Source organism: Balaenoptera borealis (assembly GCF_965194805.1).
Source record: "Balaenoptera borealis genome assembly, chromosome: 11".
NCBI classification, from domain to species: Eukaryota; Metazoa; Chordata; class Mammalia; order Artiodactyla; family Balaenopteridae; genus Balaenoptera; species Balaenoptera borealis.
The window spans coordinates 97,640,857-97,656,087 of NC_138868.1; the positions used below are offsets into that span (position 1 = coordinate 97,640,857).

Below are 15,231 nucleotides of genomic sequence, written 5' to 3' on the forward strand. Positions count from 1 at the left end.
GCATTCTTCAAGCCATGCTCCTCCTGCCTCAGGAGGAAAAAGAGGTAGGAGAGCAATAAATTGAGGCAGCAAAGCAGAAACGCTCATGTGTGCTGTGGTCAGGTGTGGACCAAGAATGCTGCCTGCTGAATCAGCAAACAGAGGATGTTGCAGCCATCAAGCTATCAGCCACTGCAGCTACCTTGAAGGTGCGCCCTGAGGGAACTCGGGATGGAGACAAACAGGCTGCCTGCCACCACACCATCAGCTACTGTAGCCGCCCCCGACGGTGTACACTGAGGGGATTCAGGGTGGAAAAGAACAGGATACCGGCCCTAGATAGTGGAGGTGCATATCAAAGGAATGCTTTCATTAAGCCAGACTTTTGCATCTTCCCATACATAGAAAAGTGCTAAATTCATTAACTTTAGTTGTTTGTTTTTTCTTTAATTAACAATAATCTTTTGGTGTTCCAGCTGCCTGGTTTTTTTTTTGCAAAAACTCCTATATATCCTGGCTCCTTGCTGTCTTCCGGGCTTAAGTCCCCAGCAAGTCTGCGGAATAAAACATAATTCTCAACTTTTAGGTTGTGTTTTTTTTTTTTTTTTTCTTTCAGTCGACAGTGGGAAATGGCAGTAGATTATCCTGGCAAGATGTTTCTCACTGAGGGTGGAACAAGAGAAGACAAAAACTTTCTCTGCCTGGAACACACTTTCTCCTACTGAAACTGAGCAAAGGCTTGTGTGTCTGTGGTGCAGAAAGCCAAACTCTGACAGTGGGAGTTTGCATCAAAGTAAGGATTTATTGCACGGCACTGAGCAAGGGAGTGGGAGACAAGCCTCAATTCCACTTCCACTTGACCTTTGAGCTAGCGGTTTTTAAAAAGGAGAACAAAAAGACTGAGATTAATCATCGTCTTGTGATATTTCATAATCATAGTTTCAGGAGTCAGGATGCCTCTGGTTTACAATTCTCTGGCCAGGTGGTCCATGGCTTGGGGGTCTGTTAGCTCAGCTTGCCCTGGAGAAGCAACCTGAGTTTGTATGTTAATGATGATGTCTATAATAGCAATCTTAGTATATTAACATTATGGGCAATGAAACCGAGCAGGATCCTGTGGGGCCCTCCTCAAAAGTCCCTCCGTGTTTCCTGTTTCTTGTTTGTAGAAAAAGGCTTTAGTCTCCTAGGCCTTCCCTGAATTCCAAAGAACAGACTGAAGTATGTCCTAATTAGGGAAGTGAGGGAATGCAGAAACAAAGGAAAAGCAGTCAAGCAAGAAAAGTAACGATAGCTTAAACAACAGTTCAGCAGTAGAGCAGAGTCCTAGTTCCTTCTCAAGGGATATACAGAACAATCTGACACATGTCTTTGAGTTGTTCTGCAGAAACTAAACCCCCACATGGGTTGAGGATGGTGACTACATGCTGACCACAAGCATGTAGACCTCAGACTGGTTGGAACCAGAAGGTTGATGATTAAGATTCCTTGAATACCACCTAATACCTCACCTCACCAGCAGCAATCAGAAGAAAGTCCACGAGCTGCAAACCCTCACCTCAAATGTTGCCTTTAAAAACTCTTCCCTGAAAACCATTAGGGAGTTCAGGTCTTTGGAGCATAAGCTGTCATTCTCCTTGCTTGGTGCCCTGCAATAAATACTGTACTCTCCTTCACCACAACCCGGTGTCAGTAGATTGGCTTTGCTGCACAGTGGGCAAGCAGACCCAGGTTTGGTTCAGTAACACCAATAACAATGTTAGTATACTATGTTATTGACAGCAGTAATTTTAGTCTGACTCTGATTAGTGTTCAGTTAGCATAGAACTGAGGTCAGAGGGGACAAAAAAAGAATAAAATTTTGGATAGAGAGATGAATCATAAACTCGGTATGAAAACTCAGTTTTAGGGGGACTCGGTTTCACTACTCTTTGTCTAGTTAATGCCTACCCACTCCTCAGATCTAGGTTCTCACATCTCTTTCTCCAGGAAGCCTTCCCTGATTCCCCTACCACTCCCACCACCAACACTAGACCAGGGCAGAGTCTAATTATAGGTGGTGATAAAATTAAATTATTTTAAGTCAGGAGAAAAGAAAAAAATTTAACATAAAATTGTCTCTGCTATTTGAGCCACTACCGCTCCCTCTTTAGTATGCATTGTGCATCTGCATTATACATTAACTAGATCCCCTTAGATGACACAGGAATGCTTATTAGCCAAAAAAAGAAAAAAAGAAAAGAAATTTCCTCCTCATGCCAGCGAGGTAACTCCTTAGGAGATAACATTCCTTCCTTAATCCTGTAAGGGGTCACAATGACCAACTACTCACCTTGCTGGACTGTGTAAACTGTCAGTATATTACTTTGATGTATAATCCTTTGACATATAACCCTTTGCCTAATAGCAGTGTTGGGTGGGGGGGGGGAACAGTCCTCAGAACTTTTTGAAAGACTGTCTCCTAGGTTATAATCCCCAGATTGGTGCAAATAAAATTTTCCATTTCTTTCTTAGATTGACTACTGATTAATTTTTCATCAACATTGGTCATATCTTTGTATAATTTTTCTTCATATATTTAAAAAATGTATGTTTGAGTCCGTGAGAGCTGTGATCACGCTGAGTTTCTCACAGTTCCATCCCTAGCTGTGTGCCTGCTTCATGGTAGATGCTCAGAAATATTTGTTAAATGAATAAATGAACCCCTCATGCATGTGGACCGCTCACATAGACACACAGGTATTCATGTAAGAACACGTTCATGTGTACTTTTATGTCTGCCTTTAGCATTTGAAGCATGGGGTAACAGACTTAGACACTGTGGAGGTGTAGAAGTTAATTAAACTCTTCTGAAAAACAGTTTAGCATTTTGGATAAATATGTAGACAACCCAACTTACAGGAATTTACCCTTAGGAGATCATTGCTTCAGAATGAAGCATGCACAGAGAAATCTATGGCATTAACTTTTATAATATCAAAATCTGAAAACTACTCTACTTAAACGTCCACTGACAGATTAAGTAAATCGATACATCTACACAATGGAGTATTCTACAACCATTAAAGATGATAACATCCATGCCCCTGGGGAAGGTGTTTATCTCTTATTGTTGAGAAAAAAGAAATCAAGATACAAAATAATCTGTATAATATGATCCCATTCATATAAAATTGTAGACCTCTCTCTATGGATACATAGAGATCTAGAAAGATTTTACCCAAGTGCTAATAATATTTACCTCTGGGTGGTGGGATTTAAAGTGATTTTTACTTTCTTCTTTGCAATAGTACCTACTATTGTAATAGTTGTTGAGAGATTTAAATGAGATAATAAAATATGTGATGATGTGGAGAGTTTATGCTTGGCAAATAAATGGTACCCTTTATATTATTGTTATAGTTTTCAGGATTGTTTGGATTTTTTTCAGATGCTCCTGTAGTGAGCGTTAATTACAAAATTACAGAAACAGTCAAGCTTTTAAAAAAAGACCAGAGTAGAAAGGGGCAGGGAAGGAACACCATGATATAGACGTGTGTCCTCCACTCCAACCTCAAGTCCTGCTCCCAGCACTTAATGTAGTCCTTGCACTAGTGAATGCTTGTCATAATTTGTTAAATTCAACAGAATTTGGGGCATCTATTAGTCCAATTAGAAGGATTATCAGAGAAGAACCTGATGGAGTTCTAATCTCCAGTTCCAACCCCAAAGCAGACCCCACACAGACTTCACCTGCAATATTGAAGCTATTGGCCATGCTTCCCCAGTCCCGGGCAGAATGATCGAAGTGTTTCTAACATTAGAGCACACTCACCTGGGATGCATCAAGCCCAGGAAGTTAAGGAAATGCAAATTCCCAATCACTCTTCTTTCTCCCACCCACTGAGCTCTTCATTAAACTGCAATTAAATTAACGTCCGTCTTCTTCAACAAGACCCAACATCACCACATAAAGCTGACTAGCCTTAGCCCCCTTCACGAAAGAGATTGTTCACTTTTTCCTCAGAGTGAGCAGTGAAGGTAAGATTAAGATACGGTTCCAGTAGAATTTCCAGAAAGTGCCTATCCAAAATCAATACCTGCGGATTTCCCTGTTTTTGTCTTGCTGTGTGGTCTAATACAGCAGTCCTCAAAGTGTGGTCTGAGGACCCCTGAAGGTGCCTGAGACATTTTTCAGGGGATCAGCAGGGTCAAAACTATTTTCATAATAATGCTATGATGTCATTTGCATTTTTCACTGTGTTGACATTTACCAATGGTACAAAAGCAATGGTGCGCAAAACTAAAGGCTCCTTACCATGAATCAAGGCCACGGCACCAAACTGTGTGTGTAGTCACTGTGTTCTTCGCCAGCACACTCTTGCCAGTTTCACTTAAGAACATCTTTGATGAAGTGGTAGAAATTATTAATTATTGAAAAGTATTCATTTTATTTAATCTCAATCCTGAATAAATGTCTTTTTAACATTCAGTGTGAAAAAATGGGAAGTATGCACAAAGCACTTCTGCTGCATTCCAAAGTACTAAGGTTTTCTTGAGGAAAAGCCTTGTATTGTGTTGGCCAAGAAGTTTGTTTGGGTTTTTCTGTAACAGCTTACAGAAAAACCCAAACGAAGTTTTTGGCCAACCCAATATTTTTGAGCTGCAAGCTGAACTAGCCACTTTTTTTCGTGAAATACCATTTTTCCTTGAATGAAGATTAACATACAAATGACTATTCAGACTTGATAGTTGGCAATCATTTTCTCAAAAATGAACAAAATGAGCTTGTCACAGCAAGGAAAACAACAGACAATATTTGTTGCTAGGGACAGAATTTAAACTCTCAATTGAAAATTAGAATTTTGGAAATGTGCATCCTTCCCATGAGCTTGACTGATTTCCAATCCTTAAATACTTTTCTAAGAGATCAGTGGTAGTATTTTTTAAAATTAATTTATTTGTTTATTTTTGGCTGAGTTGGGTCTTCATTGTTGCACATGGGCTTTTTCTAGTTGTGGCGAGCAGGGGCTGCTCTTCGTTGAGGTGCTCTGGCTTCTCATTGCAGTGGCTTCTCTTGTTGCAGAGCACGGGCTCTAGGCGTGCGGGCTTCAGTAGTTGTGGCTCGCGGGCTTAGTTGCTCCGCGGCATGTGGGATCTTCCCGGACCAGGGCTTGAACCCGTGTCCCCTGCATTGGCAGGTGGATTCTTAACCACTGCGCCACCCGGGAAGTCCTGAGATCAGTGGTAATGTTAATACATATTATTTTTGATATTGCATACTGAAGTGTGTCAGCATGTGGAAGATGTTCATAACTCAGAATCAATATTTTCCAAATGACGAATGCATGATGTTACAATATTAGGCGTGGGTAAAAAGACCCATTCGGAGTGCAACACAGACCAAGAGATTTTAATGTAACTGAGTAAAAAAGTTCATTGACAGGTTTTAGATTCCACATTGCAACTGACCTTTACAAAACTGCCACTTGTCAAGTTTGAGTATAGTAAGTATCAAAAAAAGTATCCACAATTACCTGAAAAGGCTAATAAACTATGTTTCCACTTTCCAACTCTATATCTGTGTGATATTGAATTTTCTTCATATATTTCAACCAAAACAACATATCACAACAGATTGAACACTGAAACAAAAATGAGAATCCAGCTATTTCATTCAGCCAGACATTAAAGACAGTTGCAAAAATGTAAAACAATGCCACTCTTCTCCCTTTTCTGTTTAAAAAGTATTATTTCAATAAAAACATTATTTTTGTTAACATTAAGTACTCAGCTACAAATATAATGAAATAGGAACAGGATCTGTATACTAAAAACTACAAAACCTAGATGAAGGAAATCAAGGAAAATCTAAATAAATGGAGAGACATATCGTGTTCATGGTTTGGAAGACTCAATAGTTAACATGTTAATTCTCTCCAAATTGGTTATAGATTTAATGCAATCCCAATCAAAATTCCAACAGGCTTCTTTATAAATATAAGCAAGACGGTTCTAAAACTTATATGGAAATGTAAAGAGCTAGAATAACCAAAATAATGTTGAAAAAGAACAAAATTGGAGGATTCACCCTACCCAACTTTAAGACATACTATAAAGCTACAGTAATTTAGACAGGGTGGCATTGGTGAAGGATAGACACGTAGATCAATGGAACAGAATAAAAAGTCTAGAAATATACCTGTACAAATATGCTCAATTGATTTTTGACAAAATGCAAAGACAATTGGATGGGAAAAGTACAGTCTTTTCAACAAATGGTGCTAGAACAACTGGCCATACATCTGCAAACAAAGAAACAAACAAAAAATGAACCTCAATCTATAACTCAGTGGTATCCAAAAAGTAACTCCAAATGGATCTTAGGTTCAAGTGTAAAACATAAAACAATAAAATTCTTAAGAGAAAATATCAGAAAAAATCTTCTAGAGCTTGGATTTGGCAAATAGTTCTTAGAACAATCCAAAAAGAAAAAAAATTGATAAATTGGAACTCACCAAATTAAAAACTTTTGCTCTGTAAGGACACAATTAAGAGAACGAAAAGACGAGCCACATGGGGAGAATATATTTACAAATCACATATTCAACAAAGACTAGTATCTGGAATATACAGAGAACTCTCAAAACTCAACAATAAGAAACAACCCAACAAACAGGCAAAAAATCTGAACAGACATTTCACTCAAGAGGCTAGATAGATGGCAAATAACACATAAAAAGATGCTCAATAGCATTAGTCATTAGAGACATGCAAGTTAAAACCACAGTGAGACACCACTACACATCTATTAGAGGGGCTACAATAAAAAATCTGACAATACCAGGAACTGGTGAGGATACGGAGCAACTGGAACTCTCCTATTGCAGGTGGGAGTGCAAGATGGTACAGCCCCTCTGAAAACAGCCTGGCAGTTTCTTATAGAGCTAAACATATGGTAACCATAATCTCACCTAGAGTAATTTGTCCTAGAGGAATGAAAACTGAGGTTCACATGAAAATCTGTGCACGATCATTGAAATCTATGCTTATCTTGATTTCTGCCATGATCTCATCAGGAAAGAATGGCTTTGACCCTAGAGAGAATTTGTTGGCCTTTGTACAGTGTTCATAAGAGACAGGCCTGAGTTGTCCGCAAGGAGAAGGGCTTTGGGGGTTGAAGAGAAGGGAGCAGCCTGGGCCTGACCCAGGGAGAGTGGGGTTCCTGAGACTAGGGGTACAGAGAGCAGCGAGTTTGTGAGCTACTCCCTTTACCTGTAAAACCCCCTGAGGGTGCCTGTGACGGCTGCAGGCTGAGCACCCCGCCTGGAGAGCAGTGGACAGGCTCTCCTGGGGCTGAGCTTCCTGGGAAAGCACATGATGAGAGATGTTTTCCAGCCAGGCTGCAGCAGTTCAAAGTCAGATTTTAATCTGCTTTTAAAGAGAAAGATGACATTTCTTATACTTTAATGACATGGAACAAATTCCTACTGGCTCTACCGAAGTTAGCTGGAAAACCCAAGGATAGATGAGATGACCCAGGGTGACCATTTATCCTGAGAAGAGAGCTGAGGCTGGTGTCCTGGGGACACCATTTACAGAGCTTGTGGAAGACAGAAGGAACAGCCAGACGGTCAGGAGGGGAACTGGGAGAGCTTGGTGCCACAGAAGCCGTGGCAATTTCACAAAGTAGGAAGTACTCAATAGTTAAATGCTGCAGTGCCAGTAAGATGAGGGCTAAAAATGTTCCATCAGATTTGGCAACATGGCAGTTCACTGACATGATGGGGCAGGAGCCAGATGGCCGTGGATGGAGGAGTCCATGGGGAACGAGGATGTGTGTCCCCTCACAGCCCTGAACTGTCAGCTCCTTTGGCTGAGCAGTCAGATGCCACCAGAGCAGGGCCAGGGACAGGAATCCATCCTGGTCCCATCAGTGATGAGAGAGCAGAGTGAGCTCAATTCAGTGCATCTCCATGACTTAGAGAAGCCACCCGTAGGGGACGGCCATCTACCCCAGATGGTAGTGTCATCTCCATGGAAGATCAGCCCATTGCTATGAGACTAAGAGGAAAGTTTATGGAGAGAAATGGCAAATTTCCTAAGTCCTGGAGTTGTTTCCAAATTTCCCTCTCCTATCTCACTTATTGGGTGAAGTGATAACGGAGGTGAAGGATTTGGCCCTTCTGTTGCAAACTCAACATTTGTTGAGAGGTCCTAATATGCCAGTCACTTTGCCCTGTGTGTTTACATGCATCCTCCCACTTAATCCTGCAACAACGTGTGGCCTAGATACACCCATCTCACATATGAGGAAACAGATTGGCTTGCCTAAGCCCACAGAGCCAAACAAGCGGCTGAGCTGGAATTTGTACCTCCAGGTTGCTTTGATTTCAGCTCCAGGACTCTCTCCACTCAACATAGTGTAATTAGGAGGAATTATTCAAAGAAGGCTCCCAGCTCCCTCCTTATATGAAAAGTGAAGAAATTCTGGGACCTGGGACTTGGACAGAGGAGACAGCTTGTTATATCCACAGGTTTCGCTGGCAAGAACTGAGCTTGAAGGACCAAAGACCAAGCCATGCTCCTCCCTTCTCAAAGGACTCATCCAATAAAGGCTCCTGCCTGGAGCGTCCCAGCTGCTTATCTCCAGAGCACAGCACTCTGTGTTCCCTGGGTAGGCCCATTATAAGACCAGCATGGAGCTTTCTCCCTGGGCTGGGTGGCAGTTACCAAGGAACAGGAAGCCTGGGCCAGTGCGGAGGAGGTAGGGAATGAGTGGCAGGTACCTCTCAGGGTCACCCACCCACATCGAGGAGACATGGAGGTGTCCTGGGGCCATAGCGTGTCATGGCATGGGAGGGTCTCCCAGAAACCATCCACTTGGGGTGGTGGGGGAGGTGCCAGGGGGCCTCCTCCCATCCACGATGCATTTGTCCCAGGTTCTAGAAGCTGCATGGGCTAAGGCTTTGGTCATGAGACACTCTGAGGGATAAGCCCATCCTCCTCTGGGGGGTTGTCCCACCTTGCCCCTCCCACAGCACAGGCCTGGTGGAGAACAGAGAGATCCACAGAGTCAGATGGCAGACCCCACGAGGCGGCAGCCAGGAAGGCTCTACTTGCTTTTAAAGCAGCTTTTAAAATCAGACAGGCTGGATTCAAAGTCCAGCTCTGCCACTTAGTAGTTGTTAGTTTGGGGGAAGCTTATTTCAGTTCTCTTGGCCTTGTTTCCTCATCTGTAAAATAGAGATAATAACAATGCCTACTACATGCTCACAGAAGATAATACACATCAGGTGTTCAGCACAGCATCTGGCACATGGCAGACGCTCAGCAAAGGCTAGCTATTACTGTCATTATCGTCATCATTATCATTACGAGGAGCTCTCTCCACGTGCATCTCTCAATGTCCTCCCAATTGCAGCAGGACGTCGGCTAAGCAATTATGGAAAACCATAGGTCTTGGGAATCTAACCAAACCCCAGAGGCAGCTGGAAGGGCAGCAAGGCTGTAACTGGCTCCCCCTCCAAAGAGCCATCATCACCTGTCCCACCTCCAACGCACTCACTTGACCCTCCCCCTTTCCCCAGGGAAATTCCGGGGAAATTCAGCCGTCAACAGAGCTGACAAAGCCAGAGAGTTTGACTGGAACCTGGAGGTGCCTGGGGCCCAGGGACCATAGGACAGTGTCACCAGCAACACCTCCCCTCAGTACACACACCCATCTCCCTGGAGATTCTGGATCAATTTGGGAAATCCCATCACCCACCCTCCATGATTTTTATAGCCTCTATAGATGTCCTGGGCCTAAGGAATATTTTTCTCTTCCCATCTAGATACTGCTTTTTCTCTTACCTCTCCCTGACACACACACCTCTGCACCCCAGCAAATCAATTTCTGCCCTAGGGAGCCAAGAGAGCAGAGAAAGGGTCTGGTTCCTAAGGAAAAAGGAAGAGAAATGGCCTAAGCCCTAACTCTCTGCCCCAAGGCCTGGCTTCTGGGATATGACCAGCTTCCTCTGGGGGGCAGAGATGGCTGGTTATCTTCCAAAACAGGTGTTTACTCTTGCATGGGAACTGCCCAGGGACTGACTTTCTTCGTGCCTTTCCCACTTGATCTAGGTGGTGCCATGTGATATGTTGACACCCATAAAATATGAGTGAAAATGACATGTATCACTTCTGAGCCAGAGCATTTAAGAAGTGGATATGCTTTCTTCATCTTTTCTTTCCTCTGTCCACCGGCTGGAAGCAGATGACAAAGTCACTAGGCTGAAAGAATCTGAGCCCCTGAAAAATCATGTGGAAGAAAGCCTCCCATTGGCCAGACACCCTCACTGGACTGTTAGGTAGATGAGAAATAAACTTGGATTGGGTCAAGCCACTGAGATTGTGGGGAATTTGGGGATCTGTGACAGCAGTTGTGCTACCCCTACTGCTAAATATAGTAAGCCTGGCACCTGCCCCCTCCCCATGCTTTGTCCTGCAGACAGAGCAAGAAAATAACTGGAGGAAGGATTTCCCCTGGCGTTGACAGGGGAGATTAAACAATCTTGGGGTGTGCAAAGGCCAGGCCCATGGGGGCAGGCCTGGAGAAATCTGTGCTCATGGCTGGAGGCACGCGTGTGTGTTGAGGGTGCTGGGAATTCATCGTGGGATCATAATGGGTGAGGTCAATATATTGATATTAAACACAGGAAAAGTAAGTGCAGAGCAAGAAGGACTAGATCTTTCAGAAGAGGCCAGTGGGACCGCCCATCCAATTCTCTTGGAAACAGTTGAGTAAGCATTGGGGTTTCTTTGTAAACATGCCTTTTGCTGAGCTGGCAAAGTCAGAGGCAGAGAAAGAGGAAGGAGGGAAACAGAACAGGCACTGGCCTGCTCTTGTCCCACCCCAGCTGCTTGGTGAAGACTCACCTACTCTATTAAGACTCATTTCAAATCTCACCTCATCTATGAAGCCTTCCCTGACCTCTCTAGGTGCAGCTACCGGCTGTGTTCCAAGCACGGTGTCCACACTGAATCACAGCTTCTATCACACTGGGTCACGAACATGACTTCCTGAGGACCATTGTGGTTTTTGTACCACCTGGGCCTGGTGCAAGTTCCTGGTACAGAGCAGGCACCCATATGGTGGGTGAATGAATAAATAAATGAATGTGTGATTAAATGAGCAGAACCCAAAGCTGAGGAACCAAAACTAAGAACAAAAACTGAGGATGTCTGGGCACCTGGGTGGACAATCTCAGTTTTCTACCTAGGGTACCATGAAAACATCCAGTGACACATTTTTCAGGTCACACAACTTTTATTGCTGAAGACCACTGCTAGGGGTGCTGTGGATGTGAATGTTGCCGTCCCCCCAAAAAACCCAGCTGTGATAACACGTCACCAGGCCCCTCAGACCCTGCCCAGTGATGCTAGCCAACTCCAGCTGCTCTTCCAGAACAGTCTATCCCCCGAGCAGCCGCCTGCCTGGGCTGGGCTGGGCTGATCTGCTCGGACCCTGCCGATGGGAGTCATAGCACTACCAGACAGGCCCAAAGATGGTAGGAGAATGGGATTGCGGGAGGATCGGGTGCCCCAGAGAAAAGGATGGGGAAGGTCCAGGACTTCAGCTGGTGCGGGGGCTAGACGTACTGATGCCCTGCAGGAGGGGCAACTCGGGTCCTTCAGAAAAGCTGTTTGGAGGGCCTGGGGACAGAGCCAGCTTTCTCTCCAAGGCAGTTTTCATGGCAACACTGTGTCTCTGAGAAGGTGAAAGATGGAGAAAGCTGAGAAGAAATTCCAAAGTCCCAGGACAGCCCTGGGTACCAGGGATGCCCATCCACCTGGATTTTCCCAGGCTCCAGGGCCAACAGAGAAGCAGCATTGGTTCCTTCATGCTCCTGCAGCCCTTGGATGCAGCAACGGCCATGGTTCTCTTTGTGATGGATTTGCCCGCCAGCCCAAGTGAGGATTTGCTTCCCTGAGTATCTCAAAGGGCCCCTTGAGGGCAGGAGCATTCTGTGGGACTCCAGAGGGGCACAGCTGCCAGGAGTCCCTCTGAGTTCCTGAGGTGATTGATGTTAGCTCTCTTGGCTCCTGGAATTTTTTTTTTTTAATTTTTATTGGAGGATCGTTGATTTACAATGTTGTGTTAGTTTCAGGTGTACAGCAAGGTAATTCAGTTACATATGTACGTAAATCCACTCTTTTTTCTTTTAGATTCTTTTGCTCCTGGGATTTTTGGAGAATTTTAAAAAATACATCTACTTCTATTTCTTGAATATAAAAATAAAATGAAATGAAATTTGCCTCCAACAGCCTGTGACTGTTGGACGAGGACAGCGAGCCCTGTCCTGAGTTGTCAGCGGGGACAGCCACGGCGCGGCCCCAGCAGGAGGGCTGAGAGGGGAGAGGCCGCGCAGGAGGCCAGTGGGAATATCTTCCCGCTAGGGATGGTCCCGGTACTCCATGAAACCTATTACTGGCCCTTGATGGCAGTTGACGGCTGGGCCACTGGGGGAGGCGACCCATTCTGGTCTAGTCTCCAAGTCAGGGTCAGAGAAGCAAGAATTCCTGATGTGACCTTCCAGGCCCTTCCCTGGGCTCCACCTCCTCCATCCATTATGGTCACCCCTGTGGGAACCTCCATGGTGTCCAAACGGTTATCTTCAGGTGATTTCCAGCCTGGCGTGTGAGAAGAGCTGACAGCTCTCCTGGTTTCTGAAGACCTTGGGAAAGCAGTGACACACACGTGTGCCCATGCACACACACAGGTGTATTCACAGAGGCAGCAGACAGTGGAGGTGGCAGTAACGATGGTGTCTGGTGGCCTTTAGCCCAGATGATGGTGCCTGTGGCCCGGTCACATTGGCCAGAGTCTTTACAGCAGCCAGTGCCGTTCGGTGAAGCCAGACTTAGGCTTTCTGGAAGCGTGTCTCACTCTGAGGAGAAGAGGGAGAACAGGGTGAGGGTGGGCAGGGTGTGTCTAGAACACAGAAAGCTGAAGGTGGGGCCTCAGGGCCTAAAATTCAGCCCAGCTGTCATCGGGCACTGCCCCTCAGAGAAGAGGGGCAGCCCAGGGGAAAAGATGGGAACAGGACCCGCCCCGCTGGATTTCCAGAGAAGCCTTCCCATCCCCACCTGAGCCCTCACTGCCTGGGCAGAGAAGGGAAGGGCCGGCACAGCACCCCAGCTCTACAGCTAGGACGCAGGCCCAGGGAAGGTAGGGGCTGGACCGGGTCCACAGAGGTGGGGGGTAGACCTCCGTTTCCTGATGCCCAGTTTCCCAGGAGACCCACCTCCTGCCAAGAAGGGGAGGCCTCCTCCTGTCAGCGTGTGGGCTCACGAAGCAGCCATCACTGGGCAGAGGACAGTGATGCTGGGGCCGGTACCCAGCCTAGACCCACCACTTTGCAACCCTCTGAGCTCTGTCTTGCAGGAGGAAAAGGGGCGGAAGAAGCACAGGCAGCGGGGGTCGGCCCAACATTTGACTCCGGTCCTGTCCTGGTCATTTCCACATTCTGAACACCCCGAAAGGCGAAGGGGCAAGGGGACCTCACCGAGACCCTTGGGAAAGGCTAGGCCCTCTTCCAGGCACCCCACCTTTGGGAGTCCCCGCCTGCTGGGTGCACACACGCTGCAGGGCTCTCACCTCCATCTTGCTGTATATCCAGTGGAGGACTTCCGTCACTTTGGTGTACACGCCGGGTTTGTTTCTCTGGCCACAGCCCACGCCCCAGCTGGTGACCCCTGCCAGATACCAGTGGTGGTTCTGCTCGCAGATCAGGGGCCCCCCACTGTCTCCCTACAGGGGAGTGCACGCGCATCAGCAGGTTGACGACTCTGATCATCAGATCATCACCTGACTCTCCCTCCAACCCCAAAACCCCAGCCTTCCTCCCTTCCCTTGGGGTCCCAGGGCCTGAGCCCCACGCGGGAGCAGCCTCACCTGGCAGGAGTCTCTCCCTCCTTGCAGGTCCCCCGCACACATCATCCTCGGGGTGAGGTAGCTGTTGTAGACCAACTCGTTGTTACACTTCTTGTAGTCGATGAGGTTGACCTGCACCTCCCGGAGGAAGGGGGATGTCCTCTCTTCAGTGCAGGGGAGGAGAGAGAAGACGGGAAGGGAGTGAGACTCTGGGCGGCTTTGTGGCCTTCCAGCTGCCCACCCCACACCCCAGACTGGCAGCCTCCCGGGCGTGGAGGGCACCATTCCCATGGTAGGCCGCCCAGGATGTATGGGCGCATACACCCTCACACCAGACACAACTCACTACACGTAACAGAGACGCACGTACACAGACAAACTCACAGGCCTATCGGGCTTACATGCTGCACAGTGCCTTTCTGTATTCAAAGCAACGTCAAATAGATCGTTTCTGGTAACCACGTGCTCTGAGGAGCGCAGGTGTGATGAATCCATTTACAGAAGGAGAAATTTAGGGCTGAGGGAGGACTTGCCCACGGTCACCCAGCGAGTCAGTCACAGGGCCAAGATCAAAACGAGGCTGCTCCTGGCCAGTCACCGCTCCATCCCACGAGCAGGTCCTGACACCTGCGGCGGCCACAAGCTCACGACTCTCGTGGCAAGGCCAGCTGACTGCTGTGCCCTCCTGCCCAGTATACATAACCTTACAGACCGGACACCAGACACGGCCACCCTGTGATCATGATGAAGTGAGGGAAAACCAAACCGCTTCCTAGCCTTGTTTCCGCACAGACAAAACACAAGGTAGGTCAAACCACGAAAGGACCAAACAGCCCCCTGTCCCAGACAGGATGAACAGCTGCTGCTTCTTCACCAACTACAGCTTTAGACTCAGTCTATTAACTCTTTCTAAATGAGATGATTAAGCTATCCACTCACAGGATTATCCCTGCTTTCCTACAAGCAACCAATCTAGAGAAAGACTTCGCTTCTTTGAACCCCCTTCAAAGCACCCGAATCCTATAAGTCCTTTCTGACACCCTCTTGTCGAGACGCCCCACGGTTCTCCCTGGTGTGAGTTCTCCCTCGGTGCAATGAGCAATGAACCCAGGTCTTTCAAAGATAGGGGTTTTCCTCGTGTTCTTGTCTGGGGCACTGTCACAGCAACTGCTTTGATGTATATGCAGGTGTATACACACACACATTCACACCAAGGCCCATGAATCTGTATATCCAAACCCTCATCTAGGTAGACCCTCATCCCTATACCCTGACATATCACCCACACACACTCTACATAGACACATATGTATACACACACACACACACACACACACACACACACACACACACACACACAC

The 15,231-nt window shown here is 46.4% G+C and overlaps 1 protein-coding gene across 5 annotated transcripts in view; it reads right to left on the reverse strand.

Annotated features, from left to right (window-relative positions):
- Nucleotides 1-559: 559 nt before the first annotated feature.
- Nucleotides 560-15,231, reverse strand: part of TMPRSS13 (transmembrane serine protease 13) — a 47,349-nt gene continuing 32,677 nt past the window's right edge. For 4 of the 5 annotated variants that reach the window (XM_082340948.1, XM_082340950.1, XM_082340947.1 and 1 more), the window contains 3 exons: nt 13,892-14,034; nt 13,595-13,747; nt 560-12,884 (listed from right to left, as the gene is read on the reverse strand). In XM_082340948.1, the coding sequence (XP_082197074.1) occupies nt 12,858-12,884; nt 13,595-13,747; nt 13,892-14,034 (323 nt within the window). In that variant the 3' untranslated portion in view covers nt 560-12,857. The remainder of the gene's footprint in view (nt 12,885-13,594; nt 13,748-13,891; nt 14,035-15,231) is intronic. The other variant, XM_082340949.1, reaches the window with a different exon arrangement.